Below are 25,192 nucleotides of genomic sequence, written 5' to 3' on the forward strand. Positions count from 1 at the left end.
AGAGAGAGAGAAAGCTTTGGGTAGTTTTATTGCAGAATATTCCAGTTTCCAACTACTTGGGTCGTGAGGATTAAAAATTATTCCCTGGAAAGAAGTCCCAGCGAAACAAGAATGGATACAAAAATTTATGGAATATGCAGAAATAGCGGAACTTACGGGTAAAATAAGAAATTAAGATAACAAACTTTTTAAATAAATGAATGGAAATGTTTTATTGAAGATTTACAAATAAACTGTAAACAGATAAGAACATTGGCAGGATTATTGGAATAACCTGCAGTTTTATAAGAGTATATATTTAAAGTAGATGAATAAATGAGTAAATTTTAATTTGGAATAGGCAGAAATATTAAAAAAAAATTTAAGGAGCCACAGAAAGAGGGGGAAGTCGAGTTTCAAAATGTTGAAGATATTGTAAAATTATTCAAATGTATAAAACTGAAGATCATAAACAAAACACTAATTTGTAAAAAGAAAAAATATTCATTTAGGCACTTGGCTGATGGGCAAATCCTCAATAAGCCTGCCTCAGCTAGGGTTATCACCTGTCCTGTATGATAAAGGTTATCCTTTATTTTGATGTAAAATGTTATGTCCTGTACTGATAAAGCGTTTTGGACTATTTCAGGTCATCTCTCTTGCTCTCTGCCAGGTTAGGGATCGTTTCCAAACGCATGTGTTTGAAACGGTGTGTTTACAAATTCATGTGTACAAGATTTACAAATTCATGTGTCCGTGTCCGCGTGACAAACAGGGGCCAGCCCCTGTCAGGCAGCAATAGATTGGGATGGATTGCTCTGAAGTCCCTTCAACCTTCCTTCATGCAACCGTTATGGTGGTGATCTTTGAATACGCGCGGGAAAAAGATGCGCGCCGCGCAGGCGCCGTAGCGAGCGACTAATAAAAAGAAGGAAGGAAGCAGGGCCTCCTCCCCGCAACCCCCCCTCCCACCTTCCTCACCGAGGGATTGGTTCGTAGGACGCATGCGCCTCGTTCGAGAGGCGCTGGAAGACACGGGGTGCGCGCGCGCGCGGGCGGCCCCTCTCTTTCTTTTCTCTCTCACTGGGAGGGGCGGAGCAGGGGGCGGGCCCGCAGAGGCGTGAGGGGAAAGGAGAGAGAGACGGCGCGGAGGAAGGGTTTCTGCACATGCGCAGGAAAGTAATGGTCGGGGAGAGCGGCGGCGCGTCGCTGAGGGAAGCGGAGACGCGCGTGCGCACGCGCGGGACGAGGCAAAGAGGAAGGAAAAGGCGGGGCCTGGTCGGCGAAAGCGACGCCCCCGGCGTGCGGCGACTCGAGGCGGACGCAACTTCCACAGGACGGAGCCCCCGCCGGCGCCCTGAGGAGAGGAGAGCGGCGCGAGCTCGCTGGGCCCCTTCGCTTTCCTCCTCAGCCTCCGCGCGCAGCATGAGAGTCCCGCCTTCCCCGCAGCAGCAGCGACGCGGCGGCGGCGGCAGCTCCGGCCGCTTCCTGCTTGCCTTGGTCCTGAGGAGCGGCCACCCTTCCTCCTCCTGCTGCTCCTCCTCACTGCGGTGAGAGGCTGAGGGGCGCCTGGGCGGCGAACTGCGGCGCTTCCCTGGCCGGCCTTGAGGGAGCGAGCCAGCCAGCGAGACCCCATTGGCTTCTTCCCATGCTCTCCGAAAGTGCCCCGCCGCCTCCCCGCCCTGCTCGCCTGGCCTCGGAGGATTCGGGAAAGAGGTTGCTTCGCGCCGCTGCCGACATCGCAACCGGGAACCTCGGAGGGGGGAAAGAAAGTGGGAGGAGGACGAGGAGGGAAACCACCGCGGGCATCGCCACCCCGACCCCAAAATAAACACCTTCTCCTCCCCTCAGATCTTGCGTTGGAACAGCAATCACTGGAGACTGTTATTTGAATTATCATCATCATCATCACCTTCATTTTTTGGGGGATGATTTAATGTTCTCTTTTTGTCAAAGGACTGGTACTTTTCCTAGTTTTGGGGGGGTTTTTTCTGGGAAAAGGGAACTGTGAAGGGAGAGCTTTCCTGGATTTCACTGCACCTGGGAATTCCTTCTGAGCTGGTTCAGATTCCTCCCCGCGAACATACAGACATATAAGCTGTAAATAAACACGGATCAGGGGTTTCTTTTCAGGCGAAGGTCCTTTCCAACCAACCATGGAGCATAGCAGAATGGATTACTTCTGCGATCAGGTGCCGCAGAAAGATGTGGGCCGCAGGATGCAGGTCGGCCAAGAATTTCTGGAGTATCTGAACGATCCCAGCGTTTCCACTGATCTTGAGCAGGATCAGCAACGCCTGGATAAAGTCATTGATGAATTGACAGGATGGGTGAACTCTAGTAATTATAAGGTAAGCTTATTTGTGCTTTATTTCGTTTGCAGCGGGGAAACGTTTTTCGTAAAGTGTTTTCTTTGTGGCTTGCCCTTTCAGTGAACCTTCTGTGGGCCAAAATCAAGTTTATTCCTGGATTTTAGAACGTTTCTTATGGGTTTAAGATGCTTGTTTTTCCAATACCTTCTTATTGTACCAATTAAATAATGTACTGGCCCAGGAGTGAAAGGGCAGCGTCCAAATAGAAATGCATTAAGACTGCAGTCGTATATTTGCATCATTGGATTCAAGGAGTTTTCTTATATATAAAAATATGCAGGGTTTGGCAGTGTGTCATCATGCTGATCCGATTTTAGGCTGCAGTGCTGCCTCACTTACTTGGGAGTGTCCCAGAGAAGTCACTTGGGCTTTCTTCGGAGTAGGTTATAGGAGTACACTGCTAGATACTGTACAATGCTCCTTGTTAAGGGTTTTTGTTTACTTTCCAAATTAGGTTCTTTCTGTGGAGGGCCAACAAAGCCTAAGATAAGTCAACAATGTGCTGAAACAGTCCAGTTTGGAGGGTAAATAGGAGTTATTCTCTATGGTGATAATTTAATCCCAGGGTTTTTCATTACACTTTCCAGAAAATTTGTAGCGACTCTTTGAATTTTCCATGCTGTTTTTTCTTTTCTTTTTGGCTGTCACATAGGAAAGTAGTAATTATTGAGAGATGAGGTGTGGAAAACGTGCTTAAAATAAAAAAAAATAAAAACTTTTGAGATTGCAGTAGAAAACTTGAGAATGTTGTTGTATTACCTACCAGTGATGGACTTGACCATTTCAATAGCTAGTCAGTGACTTAACTACTGTATAGCTCATTTACAGTCCTGTCATCTGGTGGCGGTATTGCTCCATAACCCGGGCTTTAGATGTGTTGATTACTCAAATTCCCCAGAGATGAATCTGTGTGTATAATCTGTGCGTATCTCATATATATATATATATATATATATATATATATATATATATATATATATATATACACACATACACATTTATGCATGTGCATGCCCACAGTTGCTATGAATTATTGGATACTAATTTAAAAAATGATTTGTAGTGCCTTTAGGTACATTCAGACATGAGTCATATTGCAAGTACCTAATCCAATAGAGCAAAAAGAGATTGAGATGTTTATGCTTTTGTGTATTGGTGAGTACCATAGATTTTCAAAACACTGCACGTGACTGTAGCCACGTGTGTGGAACAGATGGATTCTTGGTGGTGTTCATACTTGCTTTTAGTTAGAGACTGTTTCCCAGTTACACTCTCTTTATTTATCTTTAATGAATGATCTGTATGAGGGTTAGATTTAGTAGTCAGTATAATAAAGACAACTTCATGAAGAGAAATGGTGAAGAAAAAATAAGCTTGAAGGCAGGATACAGGAGCAAACACCTACATGGAGATGGAAAGAATGGAGAAACAAGTTAAATATTTTGAAAGTACTAGAATCAGTTTCTTCAGTTAACAGCTAAGATACCACATTTCCCAACAGCTTGAGTTTTGTTTAGATGCGTAGCTAGCTATTCCCATTATTTTGTTGTTGTTTTAGATGTGTAGTTAGCTATTCCCATTATTATTATTATTATTATTATTATTATTATTATTATTATTATTATTATTTTGTTGATTTGTTGTTGTTGTTGTTGTTGTAAAAAGCATGTTTGTAGATGGGCAGATGTTAAGTGTTTAATATAGAAATGCAAATGTTAGTACAGTATTTCAGCCAGAGCTTTAATACTTACTTCACAACTATAAATCATTACTCTAAGATTTGCTTTAAAATCACAATTTAAGAATTAAAAAGAAATCTAACTAACCTTAATCCATAGTAGTTTGTGTGTGTGTATATATGTAAAAATAGTAAATACCAGAGTGCAGTTTTATGGATGTTCCCTCTGTGTTCGGTGCAAGCTAATCTAGTGATACTTTTGAGTAAGCATGCAGTTCTCAAGGGGCTGACTCCATTTACCTGGGAGTAATCTTCATTGTAATAAGTAGGATTTAGGATTGTAATGTTAGTCTATTGCAGCAATTTCAACTTGTGTCCTCTGACAGCTTCAAAAATGAATCTGTGTCATACTATAAACTTTGAGAGTCCTCTTTATCAGATGCATACTTTTTTGTTCTATTCAAATATCATTTTGTTTCTTCTGGTGTACAGAAATTCTGGATGTTTCAGAAATTTCCTTACAGATGCAAATCTCTTAAAAGTAGGGAAAATTTCAACAGTGGAGTCAAATGACCAAGAAATACAATATATTATTGGTGGCATTTGTATGGAGAGTTTGATTTTTAAAAATATATATATATAAATTTATAATTGTACAACAGCAATAACTGACAATTAAATAATATGTCTATTAATTCTATAATCTGTTAATTTTAGCACCTGTAGTGATAGTGTGTGTGTGTGAGAGAGAGCCTACATCTCAATTGAGTCCTAAATAAATAGGAACTTGCTAAACTATAATTTACTGAGTCATTCAGTCGAAGAATAGTGATTTTAATTCAAAAGCAGAGGTCCAGAAATGAATGAGGGAACATTTTCATCTTCTGCCTAGAGGCTGATTTACTTTTCCTGCATAGATAGCAGAAGTGGATTGTTGGCAGAGGATAGCATACATTGGATTAAAGATGATCAACTGAATGAGTTTCTAATTGTATGGCTGCTGTTATTAGGTTCTTTAATGGTTATTTCCTGAATGGATGTGGGCAGGGGATGGTGGGAAGAGTTTGAGATTCAGGTTTCTTGCAGGACCCCACTCTTTGGTTCTTTGATATTGTTTTTACATAGTAAATTATAGTGTTGGTGTATTCTCTGTAAGCAATGGCAAGTCTGTCACTAGCATCCAAGAGGACCTATTGTTGAGAATGCCTATCTTAGCTCATTAAAACTTCACATGGAAGTTGTACAGGCCAACAAGCAAGTCCCGTCTCGTCCCCCCCAAATTGAATTGATCTTTATTACGGCCATTGGCCCGTCACACAACAGTTTCCCATACCACCATAATGTACTTGAACCTCCAAATTTAAAACCGCCAAAACTTACAAAAAAAAAAAAAACAGACAAGAACCAAGCAAAACAAAAACAAAAGACCAACATCATACATTACAACAAATTGTCCCCCCCAAATATTTGGAGCCTGTCCTGGGTACAAAACTGGCCTTTACAAATCCCTTTCTTTAGTTCCTTGTGTCGTCGGTATTGCAGTTTTGAGAAGAACATCAATTGTAAATTCTTCAGGGGTGAATTTCTGTAGAAGAATTTGGCACAAATACAGTTGTGACCTTCATAGTCAAACACGTGGTCTGCTCTGGGTGGTAGCTGGAAACATAAACACATGATGCAGCCTGGGTTTTTGGCATAAGGTGACTTATTTGTCTACCATATAGTTTCCCTGGGTATCCAGAAAGTGCAGGTGTGTTTTGAAGATCACTCACAGTTCACAATGTTGTTAACTGCGCCAAAGGTACTCATTGAAATTATATCACATTGTCACAGCAGTCCCTGTTTCAGGAATAAGTACAGTACCTATCTGCTCTCATCTCTTTCTTCAGCTACTGTCATATGGAATTGTGACCAGACTAATTTACTGGCGACATTATTCTTTGGAATAATTGCTTAGATTGTAATCCAGTAACAACAGGCCACTTCCGGAGCCATGGAGCCATTTAGAATTTTCAGAAGTGTTTTGGCCACCACCACAAAATTCTGCCGTTGAGAGCATTGTGCAGCATGTTGTAGGCACTAGAGTTACATTATGCTTCCATATCTAGCTTGTTGTAAATGAGTAGAGTTGGGTATGCTGTTCACTCACTGCTACGAAAGCTTTCCCTCTGCTGGTTAATTATGTGTTTACCCTCTTCTGTTAGAGTCCTTGTTTCACTCAACACTAACTTATAAGGTGGATAGTTAGCTTAAATTGTTTTCGCATAATCTTCAATGATAGGAGGGTGTGATATGCCTAACAGGAATCTGCCTAATGCAACATTCCCACATATACCTGACTTATTTGCATGTAGACATAGCAGGGGAGCACTGAACAGTTCTCAGCCACTATGTGGGATCTAGGACCAATGTGAAAATTTAAATCATCCAGGGCCCAGTGATGTTTTGGAGAAACAGCTTTGCAGCCGCTTAGCAAGTGTGGTATCACCATGTAAGAATATATAGATATACAGTATTTATATTTAAAATTTGCAGACAGAATTCTTCTGGACAAGTGCAGCTCTATAGCTATGGAAAGCACATGGGCAGGGAGGTGATCCAGGAGGTTTTGTTCTGAAGAGGTTAAAGTCCGAGGGGTACAAGTTCAACTGGCTGGTAGATAAGTATTTTTTGCCATTCTCCTGTTGATAACAGAGATGGTTTGAGAGTTGAGTATATTTTGAATTGTACATGGATGAGAATAAAAAAAAATTGTGGGTAGTTATTCGGGGGGGGGGGTTGATTTTTGAAGACTATTTCTGTGTTATAATATTTCATCTTCCTGAGCATTCTGATGTATGTGTTATGCTTTAAATTTGAGGTTGAACCATAGAATGACCGGGCAGTTCAGCATATTTTAAACAATTTTGCTATAAATGATATAAATATATCATGTTAAGTTCTAGGAATAATGGGTAGCTGGACTGTTTCATTTTTAATATGAAAGTCTTGGTTTTGAACTCAAAAAGATGAGCAAATGCTTCTAGTCTTAAAGTATGAGGTTTGACTCAGAGGTGGTAGAATTAGTGTGTTAAATGTCTCTTCAAGGCTTCCCCAGGAGTCCCCATCAAGCTAAATAAAACCTTTAATTCTCTACCAAGAGAAATGCTCTCTTTTAAAGAATAGCTTTGCAGACCTTTTTTCAATTTTAGTCTTGAAACCAAGTGAAATTTGCGTTTCTTTAGATAGGCCACTGAATTTTAAGTAAGGGTGTCTTGCTTGAATTTTCATTGTTTACTCTGCTGTCACCTTGGGATTAGTCAGAAAGAAAACCACACCTTGCTTGTAGGCACTTGTGCTCCTAAACTACTTGCTATTCTGTACTTGAAATTCATAGCTTTCCTCTGTTATGCAACTCAAAATGTTTTCTAAGTATAAATGTTGCTAGTAAACATTGGTAGCTAAATGAAACAATAATAGAAAACCCCACTATTACATTTCTTTAAAAAAACAATATTTTTGTGTTTACTTTATGGCTTGCTGTTTAGATTTTCTTCAGATTTGAAACATTTTTTTCCATATAGGTTTTGCAACATTGCCCCAGTGCTTATCCTTGCTCTGCACTAGCCTATGGACAGTAGTATGCAGAAAGGATTAAATATTTGTCTCTGCTAGGCATAAATCACAGAAGAAAGGCCTAGTGGGCTCCTGCAGTTCTAAGAGCATTTTTTATAATGATGATAAACAGTGGTGAGAGAATAGATTTCTGTGATCAAATTTTCTCAAGAAGAACCCAAGTTGCTGTTCCTTAAATTTAGGTCTCCAGGTGGTGTTGGCCTATAATTTCCATCAGCCCCAACCAGGTAAGACAGCAGCTAAAGATGATGAAAGTTAGTCAAAAAACCTATGGGGAACCAAGGTGGAAGAATATTGTCCAATCTTTTGCCATTCATCCATAGTCATGGCACTGTGTGAATACGTTTTTAATTGTGGCTTCTTACTCTGAAAGCTTACATATGTGATGCTGACTTAGATGGCTTAATCAGCTTTTTGTAACCTGTAGTTGTCCAAAAGTGATGACTTCAGCTTCCATCACCTGTTGTGGCCAATGGTCAGGACTGATGAGAGTTGTAGTTGAAAACATCTGGAGGAGAAACTAGGTTCTGGAAGACTGGAGTAGATGGTAAGCCATCACCCAAACTTGCATTTTTAAGATTTCTCATTATTTTCACAGGTATCACTACTTGGATTAGATCTTCTCGGTGCCTTTGTTGACAGACTTTCAGGACGCTTCAAATCCTATATAGGACCTGGTGAGTGAGTGGCTTTAAAATGTTATGTGTAAAAGAACTGAAGATAAGCAATTTGGTGATTCTCTTAGGATGCCTTTTGTTCAGTTTTTCAAAGTAAAAAATACACACATACCATGTTAGTTGTCTTTAGCATGATAAAGCTAAGATTAGTATCCAAATGTTAATACCTGTACAGTTGTGTTAAATTCAAAGGATTGTGTTATAGTACCCAAACGCATGGTTATGTTGCACACTTTGCTCAGATGTTGGTCTTCTGTCTGTGCTGTGCAAAGTAGTCCAGGGCGATGTAGCGATATATCACCCAGGACTGGTATGAAACCGCTGCGCACCTGAGTCCCTCTGCTAGCAGCGCTCTCTAGAGGGACTCAAGAGTCTTCCTCCAGTGGGCGCTGCTAGCTGAGGGACTTGAGAACGGTGGCTGTTGCATGAGTGACATACTGCTGAGTAAAACCAACATCACGGTCTGCCCTCATACACTGCAGAGGAAGAAACAAGCTGCACCAGCAAGGCGCCAATACAGCGTCTCCCTTCGCATCTTTAAACTGCTCAGCTGAGAAGCCTGAAGCTGTCCTTGCATCAGCTGAGCAGTTAATGGAGCCCTCAGCCCAGCGCCGGCAGTGGAGTGGGGACTCCATGAAACTGCTGGGCTGTGGGGCATACGGTTGGCACTCCCCTCAGCTGAACAGTTAAGGGAGCCAGCAGCGGGATGGGGGCTCTGTGAAATTGCCCCTCCTAACTGAGCAAAGCATCAGGCCCCCAGCTGAGATGCAGGCAGGGGAAGTTGCATTGGCCCCAGCCTGTGTGCTGGGGTGAAAGGGCCTCAGCTCCTGCAGTTAGAGCTGTGACAGTTTCACCCTTTGTCTCGTCAGCTGGGGCCAATGCAGCTTGTTTCAACATCGCAATATATCACCAAACCATGATGTTTGGTGACACATCGCAATGTTGAAAGCCTAACATCACACAGCCCTAGTGTAAAGTTAGCACTCATATCTACCATATCCAAAGCTACAGACTTCTTGAAAATAAAAAGCCCAAAGTCCTCTAAATACATGGTCTTGTTTATCCTGGCCACAGGCAAAATTGGATCTAAAATCATAGGACTGTGATTCAATGAACTAATGCAGGCATGTCCAACTTTCAAGAGACTGAGATCTACTCCCACTATAAAAAAACTGGTAGTGATCTACCAAAGTTGTTGAGCTATTTTAAGGAAATTTTATAGACTACCATTGCCTTCTAGCAGCAGTTCCTGTCTACTAGCTATGGGCACTCAAGTGGGGCATTCCACTCCCTTGGTTATGTATTATTTTTAAAAAAAATTCTAAGTGATGCAGCATTTTGTTACTATTGAGCATACTCATTCCTCATTGAGCTTTCAGAGAACCCTGTAGGCTCTTAATATTTTTTTTTTGTACTGCAAATCTTGGGGCTCACTTGAGCATGCTAATGCGTCACCTTTGTTTCTAAGTGACCCTGTTTTGGTTGAATTTATTGTTGTTACCCACCACCCAAGTTTGCTGTTAGAGGGAGTGATGTATTTATTGTGTAATACTGTTTTAGCAACTTTTAAGATGGCAGGTCCTCTAGGTTGTACATTAATAAACTTGGATTGACTAGGAAGAATTCCAGTTGCTAGCATAACATTGCCAAGTGACTAGATTTTGAAAAAGTTTCCAGTTCACTATTGTGGGCATATGTGTTTGCCTGGTTTTGATTTAATAGAGGTTGTGTTCATATGAGGAAATTCTAATTAGTACTTTTAAAGGGCTCTCTTTCCAGCCTGCCAATCTTATTCAGATCAAATCACAGCATGACTTTGGTCATGCAAGATCAGTTATGACATTAAGTACCACTTAGCTTCATTATTCTAGGATTAAAACTTTTCACTCATAAAATACTACTTTTGAATCTTTGAATGTTTGACTTGTCTGAGGGTGTAAATGGAATTTTTCTGTTCTTCTGTTTGATGCTTTGTTTAGAGCTTAAGGAATATTCCTGAGGATGTTAAAAGAATTTACATGGACTTAATTCCCACTAAAGGCAGTGGTTTTCAAACTTCTTTTTCCAGGCCACACTATCAGAATAAAAATTTGCTCGCACCATACTGAATTTTTTTATTAATAAGAAATACATTGAAAAACAAAAAGAAACAACCAACAGTGCTTGATTTTGAAAATATATCTATTAATATTCTACAAGTAAATATATATAAATTTATATATATTTACTAATAATACTAGTACTATACTAATATACTAGTAATAGTATTATAATACTAATAATACTAGTACTATACTATACTGTTTAAATCTTTCTTTAATTGCCATCGAATCTTTCCGGCACACTTGCCACTCCTCCTCCTACACTATTGTGGCACGCAAACCCCTTTAAGAACCACTGCACTAATGTTGGATGTTGTGGGGGAAATTTGCAATACTGTTTTTAATGGAAATTAATAGTGCATTTGTCCTAAATAATAAATTAAACTCTCTTGTGTACATAGTTCCCATTAACTCCAGTCTGGTAACTAGATCTGGCTGTGCCACCCACCTATCAATCACTTGACATATTCTCAGGGGTTCATTCTCAACACTGATCAGCTGATGGGTGCTGAGAGGGAGTCCCTTTGAAGTCCATTTGCAGATGTGGTTTGGATTCAAACCACACCCATAAGTAGATGTTTTCTCTTTGCGGACTGACAGAAGGAAAATGTCAGTCTGCAGGCACAGCTTGAATCCACACCACCTCTGCCATGTCTTTCCCTGCCCCACTCTGCCACCACAGATTATGTTAGATGTTGGGCACGTGAGAAAAAGGTCTCATAGATATAATGAGGCTCACCAGCCAAAGGTTCCTCACTGCTGCCATAGCTCAAAAGTGTGTGTAATGGCTAAGCAATCCCCAAACAATCTTTAATGAAGATGCTTTCAGAAGTAGTATTTGAATATTTACTAAGAAGGTAGTTCTAGGACTGAGCCAAATGAACATTAGATGATCTCAAGGAGTGAGGTGGAGGTGGAAGAACTCTTCTCATAAGGTCAGGTGGGGTGGGCTTTTCTTTTGAAGTGGCTGTGCGGTCTTCCCAATTCTTCCCCCCTTCCATGTTTTAATCAAGCCCCTGCACTCTTCAGCCACCTGTGACCATTGCTAAAAACCATCTCTAATGAATAGACCTGGGCAAAGCATTTTATGAAGTTGCATGGTTTCTAGCAACACTGTACAGGAAAAAAATCAGATTGCTCTATGCCAGGCAGCCATCATATTTTCTGTACTGTGTTTCTGGAACTACCTAGTGTCATCACATAACTCCCTTCCCAGTACTGTTAATTAAGGCCCCCACCCCAAGCATTACAGCTGTCTGCTGAGTGCAGAGGCTTGTCTTTGTTCCAAGTTGAATAAGGAGGGGGGCAGAGAAAGATTGTAAGTACCCCACCCAGCTGATCATGCTGCGGCTTTCACTGGAGCTCCTCAAAGGTCAGAGATGTTTTGCTACATCTCTGCTTGAATATGAAGGTCCAGCAAAGATGGGAGAAGGGAATCATGTGCACATGCTGCACATGCTGCTGTGTCACTACATGCTGCGTTAGCACACATGGGAACTGTGCCCTGTTTAGATTATTAGCTTCTATGTTCAAAATTAAATTTGAACCTGGGTGTATAGAATGCCAGACAGGTAAGATTTTCTTGCGTGCCTGACATCATTTTTAGCTGAGGCTCCAGTTTTAATGAGCACTAGTAAGCAAAGACATTTGTGAATACGTTTATCATGTGGGTGTCATCTTTGGTTCCAAGCCACGATATATCATGAGAAAGTAGTGTTAGAAAAGTCTTGTGTGAAAATATTCAAACGCATACTTTTGTAACAGTTTCAGGTCATCGGGTGCCTTGTGTCATGGTTTGTTTTTTCTGTTGAAGTTACAGCTTTAGCTGAATGCATTTAAGGAACCCTTGAAACTTGAAAGTTTCTGCCAATGGGCCAGACATTTCAACACAAGGGTTAAAAGCAATAACAAATTAATGGCTTCCTCAGAACTTAAGTCTGATTAACTGGTCAAACCTATGTGTTTGATTACCTTTTCAGCCTGCATTGCTCCCCTCCTGCCTTCTGGTTCTGAATCTCCTCCTCTTATTGGAAAAAATCAGAAAATAAATATTCAGTATGAACTGGCATGACTAGGCAGATGAGTCCCTGGATATGGGTTAGGGTCAAAAGACTGAAATTTCTGCCTGGTGTTGTCTAGCATTTGGGGATAGAAACTGGTAAGAAGACGTTGTCTATGTAATAATAGATTTTGGAATTGTTACAACAATAGCTAGGTTAGAATTCTTACTCCAAATCAATAACTTTGTCTTGGATTTTATATGTTCAGAGACTGGCTTCCATATTTTGTGCTTTTCTACAAACAGGACGTGTAGAAAGCTGATCGCACATACAGATCTGTATAGAGAAGTAATTAGTACACTTTTGCCCAATGTTCAGTGTGAAAATGTACAGGGACTTTCTATTTATTTCATAAAATTCATATACCTCTTGATTTTTTTTTTAAAAAAACCTCTCAAAGCAGTTTAAAAAACCTTAAAGCAGTACAGCCTTCTTCAGTGATCTTCTTACTAAACTTGGGACTGGATGAGGTGGAATCACTTTTACAGTTAGTTACCAGATAAAATTTTATTCAGAATTTGCATTCCATATATATTATTAATTCTTATTTCTGTCCTCTAGTTCTTATAGTTTTGATGGATCGAATGGGAGATGCCAAAGATCAAGTTCGAGATCAAGCACAAAATCTTGCATTGAAATTAATGGACCAGGCAGCTCAGCCAATGGTATGATATTTCCAGAAATTTGTACAGTACTCCAGATCTATTTATGTTCTGTAAAATGCTCCGTTATGATAGGGTAAGGTAAAGGTACCCCTGTCCGTACGGGCCAGTCGTGTCCAACTCTGGGGTTGTGCGCTCATCTCACTTAAGAGGCCGGGGTCCAGCGCTGTCCGAAGACACTTCCGGGTCACGTGGCCAGCGTGACAAGCTGCATCTGGTGAGCCAGCGCAGCACACGGAAACGCCGTTTACCTTCCCACTAGTAAGCGGTCCCTATTTATCTACTTGCACCCAGGGGTGCTTTCGAACTGCTAGGTTGGCAGGCGCTGGGACTGAACGACGGGAGCGCACCCCGCCGCGGGGATTCGAATTGGCAACCTGACGATCGGCAAGTCCTAGACGCTGAGGTTTTACCCACAGCGCCACCCGCGTCCCTTATGATAGGGTAACCTGTGACAAAGAAGGGGGAAATTCCTCTACCTTTTTATACTTGTGCAGCAGAAGAAATCTCAGCTGCTGTGGTTTTTGTTACCCACATGTGAAAAGCTGTATCCAGTGTTAGAAACTGAGATATGAAAGCTAGGAGCTAAATAACGCCCTAAACCTAGGTTATGGGAGCAACAATGGAATGTCTAGGCACACTTTTTTATAGCAATAATACAATGCTGAAAATGAATGAACTGCAGCTAAAATCTTATATTCATTTTTCATATAGTCTAGTCCTCATCTGAAGACTGCAAAAAACAAAGCCATGCTTCCCCAGCCCGCCCCCCTAATATTCTTAAGATATTAAGAATATCTTAAGAATATCCAGTCTTCAGAGAGTGACTGGAAGTGGGGAGGCAGAAAAAGGTCCTCCTTTCCTTCCACTCTGCAGTTTTAATCTGAAATCTTAGGCACAGTACTGCGCCCAGAGCTCAGAAACAGCTCTCACTAATGAAATTCCTTGTCGCAAAACGCACCTAGAACAATGGGAGTTTCAAACTCTGGCTGTTATCTACTAAAATCTTTCTTTCACACAAATGCCATAGGTACAAGAATCCTTCTTTCCTTTGAATGTCTTCATCTTGCATTAAGATAATGATGATGCAATTACACATCTTTGGTTACACGTTAGCCTGAGCATACGTAACTTGGAAACAGGCCAGTATGCCAGTTGGGAGGGGCAACCCACCCATCAACCACCTGACGTCATGTGTCAGGTAATTCAAGTTCAGCATGGAGCACTGTTCTAAGGCGGTGCATATCGTGCAACATTTTGTATTATGTTCAGACATGGAGGCAGAACCCACATGTCAAACCAGGCCTGCCAAAATGTTTAACATTCCCCCTCCCCCCCAAAAAATCCTCTCTATCACAGAACTAGGAGTGGTTTCTCTCCTCTAAGCTCTGTGATGGGGTGAAAAATTGCAGTACTGGACTGGACTTGTTGGAGACCTTTGGATGGGAATGAGTGTGTGGATGTTGTATTCTGAATGCATGTCTGTCAGTGTGGGTGGGAGCGAGGGGGGCGAGCAGCAGCCATGATGATACCCACTTCCACTTTGGCCATGACCTTCAATGGAAGGACCCCTTGGGGGGTTGGTCAACAGCAAATTTGTTCCTTGGGCTGAAGAGGATTAGCCACCCCTGTTACAATGGTGCTCAATAACTTGGGCTTCTTAGTAGATTAAGTTTTTCACGACAGGGTTTCTGTTTCTTTGCATGATATCCTGGCTTTCGTATTTTTTAATTTCCTCAGTGTAAAATCGAGGCACACTTTTTCTCCTCTAACCATGCTGCTTTTTTGGCGTAGATGACTTGTTTGTGTGTGTCTTACAGACTTCCCTTTGTTTAGGCTCCATTTTGTCACTTCTGTTTTTTCTGTAGCAGTACAAGCTGCAGCAATCAGTTTCAAGTTCCATTTCTTGTTTCCCTCCCCACTGACATTCTTGTCTTGCTCACACCGCCCCCCCCCCCCCAGCACTGCAGGACTGAGAATCTAGTTATACCCTAAAGGCATAGCAATCTGCATGTCAATGCCATGGAGAGTTGTAAAGGGCAACATAAATTGTATAGTATTCTAGTGTATGATTATTTCATGTTCAACTTGCTGGACATTTTATTTTTTATGGTTTTCTCTATACAGCACTAATTTTCTGAGAACATGCTTGAAATGTTATAAGGAAAATGCTGTTTACTGATGGACTTGCAATTGCTGCAGCTAATTTTGTTTATAATAAGCAAAATTTTGCTGGATTGTCCTTGTGTGCATTTTTGAAAATGTTTTTGAATATCTATCTATCTATCATCTATCTGTTCTGTGATCCCTTCCAAAAAATAGTATTTGATTGTAACGTAAAATACTATTCTTTTCCTTGTTGCCAAGTGTTGTGCTTGCATAAATTCCAGCTGGGCTTGTGCCAGGCCAATGCTTCTGAGGAATGACCAGCCTTTAAATTAAACATCTAATGCCTGCTAAATGCTGGCGGGGGGTTCTTGCAATCAACCTACTACCTTCAACATAACACTGTTGAAACACTGAATTTTTAGATGGTATTTTTTTGTGAATTAATGCAGAAATGTGAAAAATGGTTCAGCACTGCTTTTAGCTGCTTAAATCATTGCGGAAAATATATTCAGTATTGTCTACTTCAGGTATCTTAAACCTTTTAAGACCCAAGACCCACTTTTGACCCAGGCATCCATTTGGGACCCATTTCTTAAATAAATTTGCATGGTGGTAGTGCTCCTGTTGAGACCCACTTCAGATCAAGCCAGCACCCACTAATGGGTCCTGACCCCCCAGTTGAAGACCAGTGGTCTAGCTTACCCTAATATTTTCCTCCAAGTCTTTTAAAGGCAAAAACAATGTATAATTTAATGCATTGTAGCCTATATATACATGCGACATTGTCTGTTTTGCTCATTCTACAGCATGACTTGAATACTGGGAGGGTCTAAATCATAAAATGCTGCAGTCTGGGAAATGTGCTCTTGCTCACTGTGCAGCAGTTGCTAGGCAACCTTTTTCTCCTGAATGCCTGCTGAACGGCTGAGATTATAATGGCAGCATTGCAGCTGAAGGGAATTGCAGTTGGAATCTATTTGCTTTGAAATATCGTTGCAAATCTAGTCTTGTAAGTCTGAAGTATACAGCATTGGCAGTTGCGATACAGCAGAGCTTCTGGGAGGCTGAGAATTATAAAGATAAAAGCAAGAAAAGGAATTAATAAGGGCAAGTGAAACATGGGAAGAAGAACATGCATGGAAGCAAGTGAGTGTAGACCAAGAAATTCATAATAGAAGAAAGATACAGAGATCATCACAGAAGCTCACTGAAGAACAGAAACAGCACTGGAATTGGAGGGCAAATAGAACTAGAAGTATAAGTGTGCAAAATAAAAACTTTAAAAATACATTAATGCAATTTTTTAAATAAAAAAATCAAATGTAAAAGAAATTCAGTTGTAAATATCTGGATGAGGGAGGGACCTATTAAAGTCACAGTGGGAATATATTTTTAAGCAGGGAAAGGTTAATATGAGAGACACATCGATTTAGATATTTCAGTTGTTATTCTTATTTTGTCTCCAGTTTCTGAAAACTAATTGATTAAATGCTGTTTTATACCAGTATTAATATAATGGGAGTAGGTGTAAAAAAGCCTGATCTGAACTTTTTGTCCCAAAACAATAAATGTAATAATTTTTGTTGTGTTAATTTAAAATTTACATTTGTGTCATGGAGTATGCAATTTCACTCAATAACCTAATCTACCTTTTATTTTTAATAGTTTGTCTGGGAACGTCTTGTTGCTGGCTTTAAACACAAGAACTATCGTTCACGAGAAGGAGTGTGTCTGTGTCTTATTGCAACATTAAACACGTATGTATTTTATTTTTATTGATGTAGGCTGTTGAAATAAATGTTCATCCCTTTCCTGTGGCACAGGTTCTTTTTCTAGGGATTAGTCCTTTTTAAAAAGACCCTTAAAATGAAAAGCAATGATCAGACTCTTAATTTGCTTTCAACTTTCCCTCTTGAGTTCATCTAAACTGTCCTTAGATTGTAAGGATAGTTGGAGCTGTCTTCTGGTAGTGTTGGCTGATATTTTGTGCATGAGGTGAGAAATGACGCTTGCTCCAATTTTTTCCTCCCCTAGCTTTGGTGCACAATCATTAATTCTCAACAAACTGGTACCACACTTATGCATCTTGTCTGGAGACTCCAATAGCCAGGTAGGATTATACTCTTTCAACAACAAAAAAACATTTCTTTTGATTTTCTTCTGTCTGTGTTTTCTTACTACATGGGTTTGTCAATAAAGGGAGGATTGTAGGAGATTGTTAGTAAATCTTAAAGATCTAGAATTTTGAGAATACCTAGAAATTTAGACCAAGAAGCAGAACTTCTTTTCATTTCCCACATGAAACTAGAGGAGGTGTCTTCAACAAACTTACCACTGTTGTGGAACAATGAGGCAATTTTTTAAATGGAACTCTTGGCTTAGGAAATATATGTTTGGCTTTTTCCTATGTATTCAAAGGTTTAAGTGGTCTTGTATAGAATTCTAGAAATATGTCTTTTCATAAATAAATGTAAGGCATTCTTCAGAATAGGTGATGAGTTATTTACTTTACCAAATTCTTTCTGTCCTGCATCCCTTCCTGTTAGTCATAGGTTGCAAGATAAGAGAGTTTTTAAATTTTTCTAGCTTTCCTAAGAATAAATATATGCATAATTAAAATTCTAGAGGCATGGCTGGAGGGTGGGAAGGGAGGACCATACAAGAAGAAATGGCTTCAGGGTTGAGGTTGTTTTGTTTTTTTATCAAACAGAAATGAACATGGTAGCTAACAGGCTGCAATAGTATGTTCTAGAGAAATTAAGCATAAGAAATGCATTGTAGAATACCTTGCAGTGAATAAGTTGATATCTTTCCCCTCCCACTGCAGTAGATATGCTTGCGGTAAGAAAGCAGACTGTGTATGGAACAATATTGTTTAGAGCAGTACAGAGTAGCAGAGAAGCTTAACTTTTATAAAGATGTCTGAGTTTGACATGCATATTGCAACAGTTTACTTTTTCTGTAGCCTCAGACCAGACAGTCAATGTGTTTGAAAAAGACCTAGCAATTATGCACCTGACTCCTTAAACTTGCAGTCTTGTTTAAACCCTTTCCCTTCATTTTATTTAGAATTATTGACAGGTAAGCAAAATATTGATGAGCAAAAACTAGAATATTAGGCATTAAGCGTAGTGTGCTAATTGTCATACCTTTAAATATTCTTGATATGTTCTAATACCTGCTCTGTATGCTCGCAGGTGAGAGATGCTGCAATATTGGCGATTGTGGAGATTTATAGGCATGTAGGAGAGAAAGTAAGAGTTGATCTTAACAAAAGGGGACTTCCCTCTGCAAGGTGAGTTAGCTATGATGGCTAGTACAAATACCTATCTTGCTCTGATTATATGCAAAAACTTGTCTAACATTTGCTAGCTTTTGAGGTCAAATGTATATATATACTTTTGTTCAGTGGTGCACACTGTAGCACCTTTTGCTCAAAACAGGAAACATTAGACACTGAAGCAAACAAAATAAAAATAAAAACTTTGTCACAATTTACCATTGTTTCTAGAGTACATTGTATGAGCAAACCAGAATTGTGCTGGTCGCTGCTTGTGATTGAATAATGTGCCAAAAGACTGCATAAACAACCTCTTAGTTATTTGCTGCCCAGTTAAAATGTAAACGTCTCAAATTGCAAGAAACCTAGCAAATATGGGAAGTTTTCTTGGTATAGCTTAGAAATAATAATCAAATAGGCAGTGGGAAAGGTAAACTGTTAGAATAGTCTAAATTGTATTAATCTAACACTATTTAGTGCCTTGCTCACATATACTGGCGGTTGTCACTCTACTGAGATATCCTTGGCTAGGGGAAATGTTTATGGGACAAAATATGTGATGACCTGTGGCTGTAGCCAAAACATTTCTCAGTGGAAAAGAACTTCATTTGATTATCTTAGGTCCACCCTTCCTAAACTGAGAATATGGAATATTCACTAGGAAGCCAGTATGTTTCCTGTTCCTCTCCCCTTATTCCATATGGGTTATCACTGGGGATTCCAGTAGGATTTCCTGGACTTGGTGCACTGTATGTGGATTGGAGGGACACAGGTGGTGCTGTGGTCTAAACCACTGAGCATGTTGGGCTTGCTGATCAGAAGGTCAGCAGTTTGAATCTGTGTGATGGGATGAGCTCCTGTTTCTCTGTCCCAGCTTTTGCCAACCCAGCAGTTTGAAAGCACACCGGTGCAAGTAGTTAAATAGGTACTGCTACGGCGGAAAGGTAAACGGCTTCTTTCATGCTCTTCCTTTGCGCCAGAAATGGTTTAGTCATGCTGGCCACATAACCCAGAAAGTTATCTGTGGACAAACTCCCGCTCCCTCGGCCTGAAAGCGAGTTGAGCGCCTCATCCCATAGTCACCTTTGACTGGACTTAAACATCCAGGGGTCCTTTACCTTTTAGCTTTTTATGTTGGTTGGGTACTTTGCACACCACCCCCCATCACAATCTATTGACGGCAAATGCTGCTTATATACACGTATTAACTTAGTTGTCTCACAGGGCTGTTGCAAACATAAAAGGAGGGGAGGAAAACATATGCATGTTTGAGCTCCTATGTATAAAAGCAAGATACAGATATTTGCCACAAAGCACATAGCTAAACCATGGAGTATATTCCCATGGGAGATAGTGGCGGCTTCCAGCATAGATGGCGTTAAAAGAGGATTGGGCAGGATACATGAGGATAAGGCTACTAGCCGCAACTGATGTATTGTGCCTCCATGGTTGGAGGCAGTTTGCTTCTGAATCCTAGTTGCTTGAAACCATAGGAGGGGAATGTGCTATTGTGCTGAGGTCTTATTTGCAGACTTCTCATAGGCTTCTGGTTGGTCGCTGTGACAATAGGATGCATTTATTTCAGGTTGCTTTAGCTTAAGATATTTACTTTATGAAGGAGAGGAACCTGCGGTTGTTGCTCAGTGGCAGCTTCCAACTTTGACAGTTGGCCATGCTGATGGGAGTTGGCATCCAACATTTGGAAGGCCTCGAGCTGACATATGAACCCATTAGGTCAACCTCGGCTCTCCAGATGTTTTGAGACTACAATTCCCAGCATCCCTGACCACTGGTCCTGCTAGCTAGATATCATGGGAGTTGTGGGCCAAAAACATCTGGAGGGCTGAGGTTGCGGAGGCCTGCATTAAACTAACCTTTGTGTTTGCATGCTGTATTATACAAAAGAACACACAGAGGTAGAAGCATCACTATTTTACAGTGCTGCAGGTTTTGGTAGATTATTATGCAAGATGCCTGAATTCATCCTCTCAGTAGAAAAACAGAAAAGGATTCCATTCCCACACAGTTGGATCTTAATAAGTTTTTTCTTCCTACTTAAATTCTTAGAAATCCTTCATTCCTGTTGCAAATTATAATAAACTTCCATGTATGCTGCTTCAACTATCACTTCAACATAAAAGGAAGCCTTCTGAATCAGATGAAAGGCCTATGCATCATATTTCCCACAGTGGCCAACTATGAAAAGTTGCAAGCCAGATATGAGAGCATTAGCCGTATTCTGCTATTGCTCCTCACACCAGTTAGAGCAGCCATACTGTGGAACATTTATTCCTAAATAACAAATTAACTTGTGAACTGGTTGTCTAAGAGTGAAAAACTATTACCATAGTAATTATAGTATAATATAGTAGTTGAAACAAATTGTAGTGTAATTGTCTTGACATATATTTGTACTATGTATAGTAAAAAGTAATACTGTGTTCCTTGAGAGATAGTGATAACCATAAAATCATGGATGTGCCTGATAAATTGTATCTTAGTAAGTTGTCTGTGATTGGATGGCATTGCATTACATTAATCTAAAACTAAGTAAATTACAATAATCTAGTAGTCAACATTTCGTTAGTTTTACAGGTTGCTGTCAAATACAATTTGACATTTAGGGGAGAAGTGTGTGCGTAGAACTCAAATAACTGTGGTGGCATTTGGAGAAACTCAAAATGATAAGTGTGCATATTAGATTAATGTTAGCTTTTTCCTAGTAACTTGTTAAAAGCAAAGGGGAAAGCAAGGCAGCCACCTCAAAACTGAATTTGAATTAAATGATGAAACTGCAAGATTATTCTGGCCAGTTGTATAGCATTTATAGGGATTTTTTTAAAAAAAAAAAACACCATTGGTGTCAGCAGCCTCTTTGCATGTTTGTTGTGTAAATATCTGGATATATCCATGTGTATTTTATGTTGATTTCAAAATAATGCACTGGAATTCAATAGTTTCGCAAGACTTCTGTACACTTTGAACAGGATGTGAATTCTCAAGTTGTCTTGGGAACACCTAAGTCAAAGAAAAAAGGCTTGAGTCTTCCCAAATTGAATAATACATATGACTCACCTAGAATTGTGTTCTGTAGTTATGGGACTTGCAGAGCAAATGGAAAGGAGAGAATGCGACTCTTCTGAAGAATTGTACAGTCCCACATGTGACGGTTCTGTTCCTACACAAAGAGGCTCTGGAAACATTCTTAAAAGACCTGATACTCTGCTTCCTATTAGTTTCAGAACCTGAAATTTAGATCTATTGGCTTGGGAGAACTATTGCCTAGTCTCCAATATTTCTTCCTTGTGGAGCTAGTGGTAATTGGACAACTAACTCCAGGCAGTGTTGAATATTTGGATCATTTCTAATCCGGCTTCATATCTAGCTTGGGAACATGGGAGCAGAAACAGCATTGGTCACCTTGGTAGATGATTTATGACGAGAGTGTAACACCGTTTGTTTTGCTGGGCCTTTCTGTGGGTTTTGATACCATAAAATATGGTATGCTAGACTTGTGTAAGTTGGGCCTAGGGGGGTGTCTCTGGTTTTTCCTGGAAAATGTGGGTGCTAGAAGACTTCTGTTGTTCAATGGCCTGTGGAATTCCTCAGAAGTGTATTCTATTCTCTATGCTGTTCAGCATGTACATTAACTACTGGGGTAAGCCATCCCAGAGGTTCAAACGTGCCATCAGTATGCAGATGTGACTTCTCCACGTGTCTTTTCCATCTGCTGGTCCTAGGGAGGCTGTTGAACTTCTGAATTTGTGCCTTGAGACGGCACAAGTTGAAGATTAATCCAAGTGCTGTGTATGGGGAAAGAGACTCCCCTGGATTGAAATTTGTAAGTAGTTCTGGATAGGGTTACACTTCCCCCTGAAGAATAACTAGGAGTGCAACTAGGAGTGATGCTGGACTCAGCACCAAATGGGAACGTTCAGATGGCAGTAATAGATAAGGGTTCTTTTTATCATCTTCAGCTTGTTCCTCTGTTTTGACTCTACCTGGAGGAGTGTGCCTTGGTTATTGTCAGGGAACTGCCATCTAAAGCGCCGGGGGCGCAAAGGCTCACTGAGGTTGAGAGAGGAGTAGCAGCGGAAGAGGGAACCAGTAGAGGGCGAGCAAGAACTCCAAGGGAAAGTGAGTCGGAGGGATGGCTCAGAGACACTTCCAGCGAAAACAGTGGGGAGGTCTCAGGACCTCCTATAGGGACACCCACACCTCGCCGGAAACTGTCACGCCGAGAGGCCAGACGACGTGTTTCCGTTAAAGAGCTTTTATGTTGGAAAAGATTCCGAAAGCAGCCACTTTCGGATTCTACTAGTGATTGACGCAGCCATGCTGGAGGGGCTCCGTCACAGGCAGAGGTTTGAAAACCTGATCAAACGCTGAGGGACTTGCATTTTACGCACAAGCAGCTCATCGTCCCATCACAGCAATCCGAAAGTCACCGAAAGCCAGCTTGTGCAGGGAGAAGCATCATGAGCAACCCAGCCGGAACCGGAGGAGCAGGAGCAGCTGGAGGGGGTCCAAGCCTGGAAGAAAGGTACAGGGCGTTGGAGATCCAGTTGGCGCTGCAAACGGCGAGGCTTGAGGAGAGGAGGGCTCAGGATGCAGAAAAGGGAAAGGAGAAAACCACCCCGCTCGCCAGAAAGGTACCAGGATTGGTGCAGAAATTCGGGGGGGATCCCAGGAACTATCATGCCTTTAGAACAGAGATGCAATACGCTCTAAACTTGCAGTTTGATGACTTCCCCGACGAGGAATCGCGAGTGGCTTTTGTGATTGGCCATCTCGAATCCGGGGCGAAAGATTGGGTTAGACCCCTGATGGCAGCGAATAATGAGATCCTAAAGGACACGAGGAAGTTTTTTCGTGCCATGGACCTGATGTTTTCCAGCGATATTGAGCGGGGGGTGGTGCGAAGGCAGTTAATGGCTTGCCAGCAAGGAAGCAGACAAACTGCCACCGCATAGACCCTTTGACTGTCAAATCAACCTACTCCCTGGGGCCCAACTCCCAGTAGGCAAGCTGTATGCCATGTCAGACAGGGAGATGCAGGAGCTGAGGGAGTTCATTGACAAAAACCTGAAGCGAGGTTTCATCAGAGAGTCCCGAGCGGTGGGGGGCAGCCCAGTGTTTTTTGTGGACAAAAAGAACACAGACAAACCGAGACTGGTGTGTGACTTTAGGGCCCTCAATGCAGTGTCGGAACCCCTGGCTTTCCCTATGCCCCGAATTGATGACATTTTGACCAGAGTAAGGAAGGGAAAGATTTTTACAAAGCTGGACCTGCGGGGGGCGTACAATCTGATACGCATAAGGAAGGGAGATGAATGGAAGACCACCATGTTTACCCCTTTGGGAGCCTTTGAATACCTCGTTATGCCCTTCGGTCTACAAGGGGGCTCCGCGTGTTTTCAAGCTTTTATAAACCACGTTCTGGGACCTTTGCTCTACAAGAATTGTGTGGCCTTTTTAGACGACGTGTTGGTGTATTCGGAAGATGAGGAACAGCATGTGAGGGACGTTCGAGAAGTGTTGGGCAGGCTGCAAGCCAACCAGCTGTGGGTGAAACTGGAGAAGTGCCAGTTTCATACCAAGGAGGTGGAATTCCTGGGGTACCGCTTGTCAGACAAGGGATTGGCCATGGATCCAGGCAAGGTCCAAGCGGTACTGGAATGGAAGACACCGAAGACCAAGAAGGACGTGCAAAGATTCTTGGGGTTTGGGAACTTTTATCGGAAGTTCATCAAGAACTTTGCCCACTTGACGGCGCCCATCACCGACTGCCTCAGCAGCAAGAAGAAATTTGTTTGGACGGTAGAGGCGGATCGAGCCTTTGAAGAACTGAAAAGGGCTTTCGCCTCGGAAGAACAACTTCTGCATGTGGATTTACGAAAACCCATGAGAGTGGAAACCGATGCATCCGACCGGGCGGTAGGGGCGGTCCTTCTTCAACCGGGGAGGAGTGCGTCGGAGTGGAGACCGTGTGCCTTCTTCTCGCGGAAGCTGAATAAATCCGAGAGGAATTACACGGTGTATGACAGGGAACTACTTGCCATTCACGAAGCATTCCGGAGGTGGAGACATTTATTAATTGGGGCACAACACAAGGTGCAAGTGTGCACCGACCACAAGAATTTAGAGTATTGGAGAACAGCTCGAGTGCTCAACCAACGACAAGTGAGATGGGCACAGGAATTCTCCAAATTCAACTTTGAAATTTGTTATGTGCCAGGCCCAGAAAACGTCAGGGCGGACGCGCTCTCACGCAAACCAGAGTATTGGGAAGGGGAGGGGGTGATCGAAGAGAGACATGTCATCCCTGAGGACCGCTGGGTGTGTGGGGCGGCGCTGGTGGGGCAACGAGAACTGGTAGAGGAAACGGAAAATGATGAATATGCCCAGGATAAGCTCAGAGGTCTCAGGGGGGAGGGCGAGAGTCCCGGAGGTTTTGAGGAAAGAAATGGGGCATTGTATTACAAAGGGGCACTGTATATACCCGAAGGTGAATTGAGGGGGAGAGTACTCAAGCAGTTGCATGATAGCCCCACGGCGGGACATTTTGGACAACACAAGACCATGTGGTTGGTTACCAGGGAATTTTGGTGGCCTAAGGTGAGGGAAGATGTAAGGGAGTATGTAAGAGGGTGTGACC

The 25,192-nt window shown here is 41.6% G+C and overlaps 1 protein-coding gene across 23 annotated transcripts in view; it reads left to right on the forward strand.

Moving 5' to 3' along the window:
* Positions 1-1,184: 1,184 nt before the first annotated feature.
* Positions 1,185-25,192, forward strand: part of CLASP2 (cytoplasmic linker associated protein 2) — a 122,304-nt gene continuing 98,296 nt past the window's right edge. For 10 of the 23 annotated variants that reach the window (XM_081931009.1, XM_081931003.1, XM_081931010.1 and 7 more), the window contains exons 1-6: positions 1,186-2,330; positions 8,243-8,321; positions 13,045-13,148; positions 16,920-17,011; positions 17,289-17,364; positions 18,452-18,549. In XM_081931009.1, coding sequence (XP_081787135.1) covers positions 2,136-2,330; positions 8,243-8,321; positions 13,045-13,148; positions 16,920-17,011; positions 17,289-17,364; positions 18,452-18,549 — 644 coding nt within the window. In that variant the 5' untranslated portion in view covers positions 1,186-2,135. Of the gene's footprint in view, positions 2,331-8,242; positions 8,322-13,044; positions 13,149-16,919; positions 17,012-17,288; positions 17,365-18,451; positions 18,550-25,192 lie in introns of all 23 variants that reach the window. The other 13 variants (XM_081930986.1, XM_081930989.1, XM_081930995.1 and 10 more) reach the window with 3 other exon arrangements.

The sequence above is a fragment of the Podarcis melisellensis genome (assembly GCF_964234715.1).
Source record: "Podarcis melisellensis genome assembly, chromosome: 12".
Classification (NCBI taxonomy): domain Eukaryota; kingdom Metazoa; phylum Chordata; class Lepidosauria; order Squamata; family Lacertidae; genus Podarcis; species Podarcis melisellensis.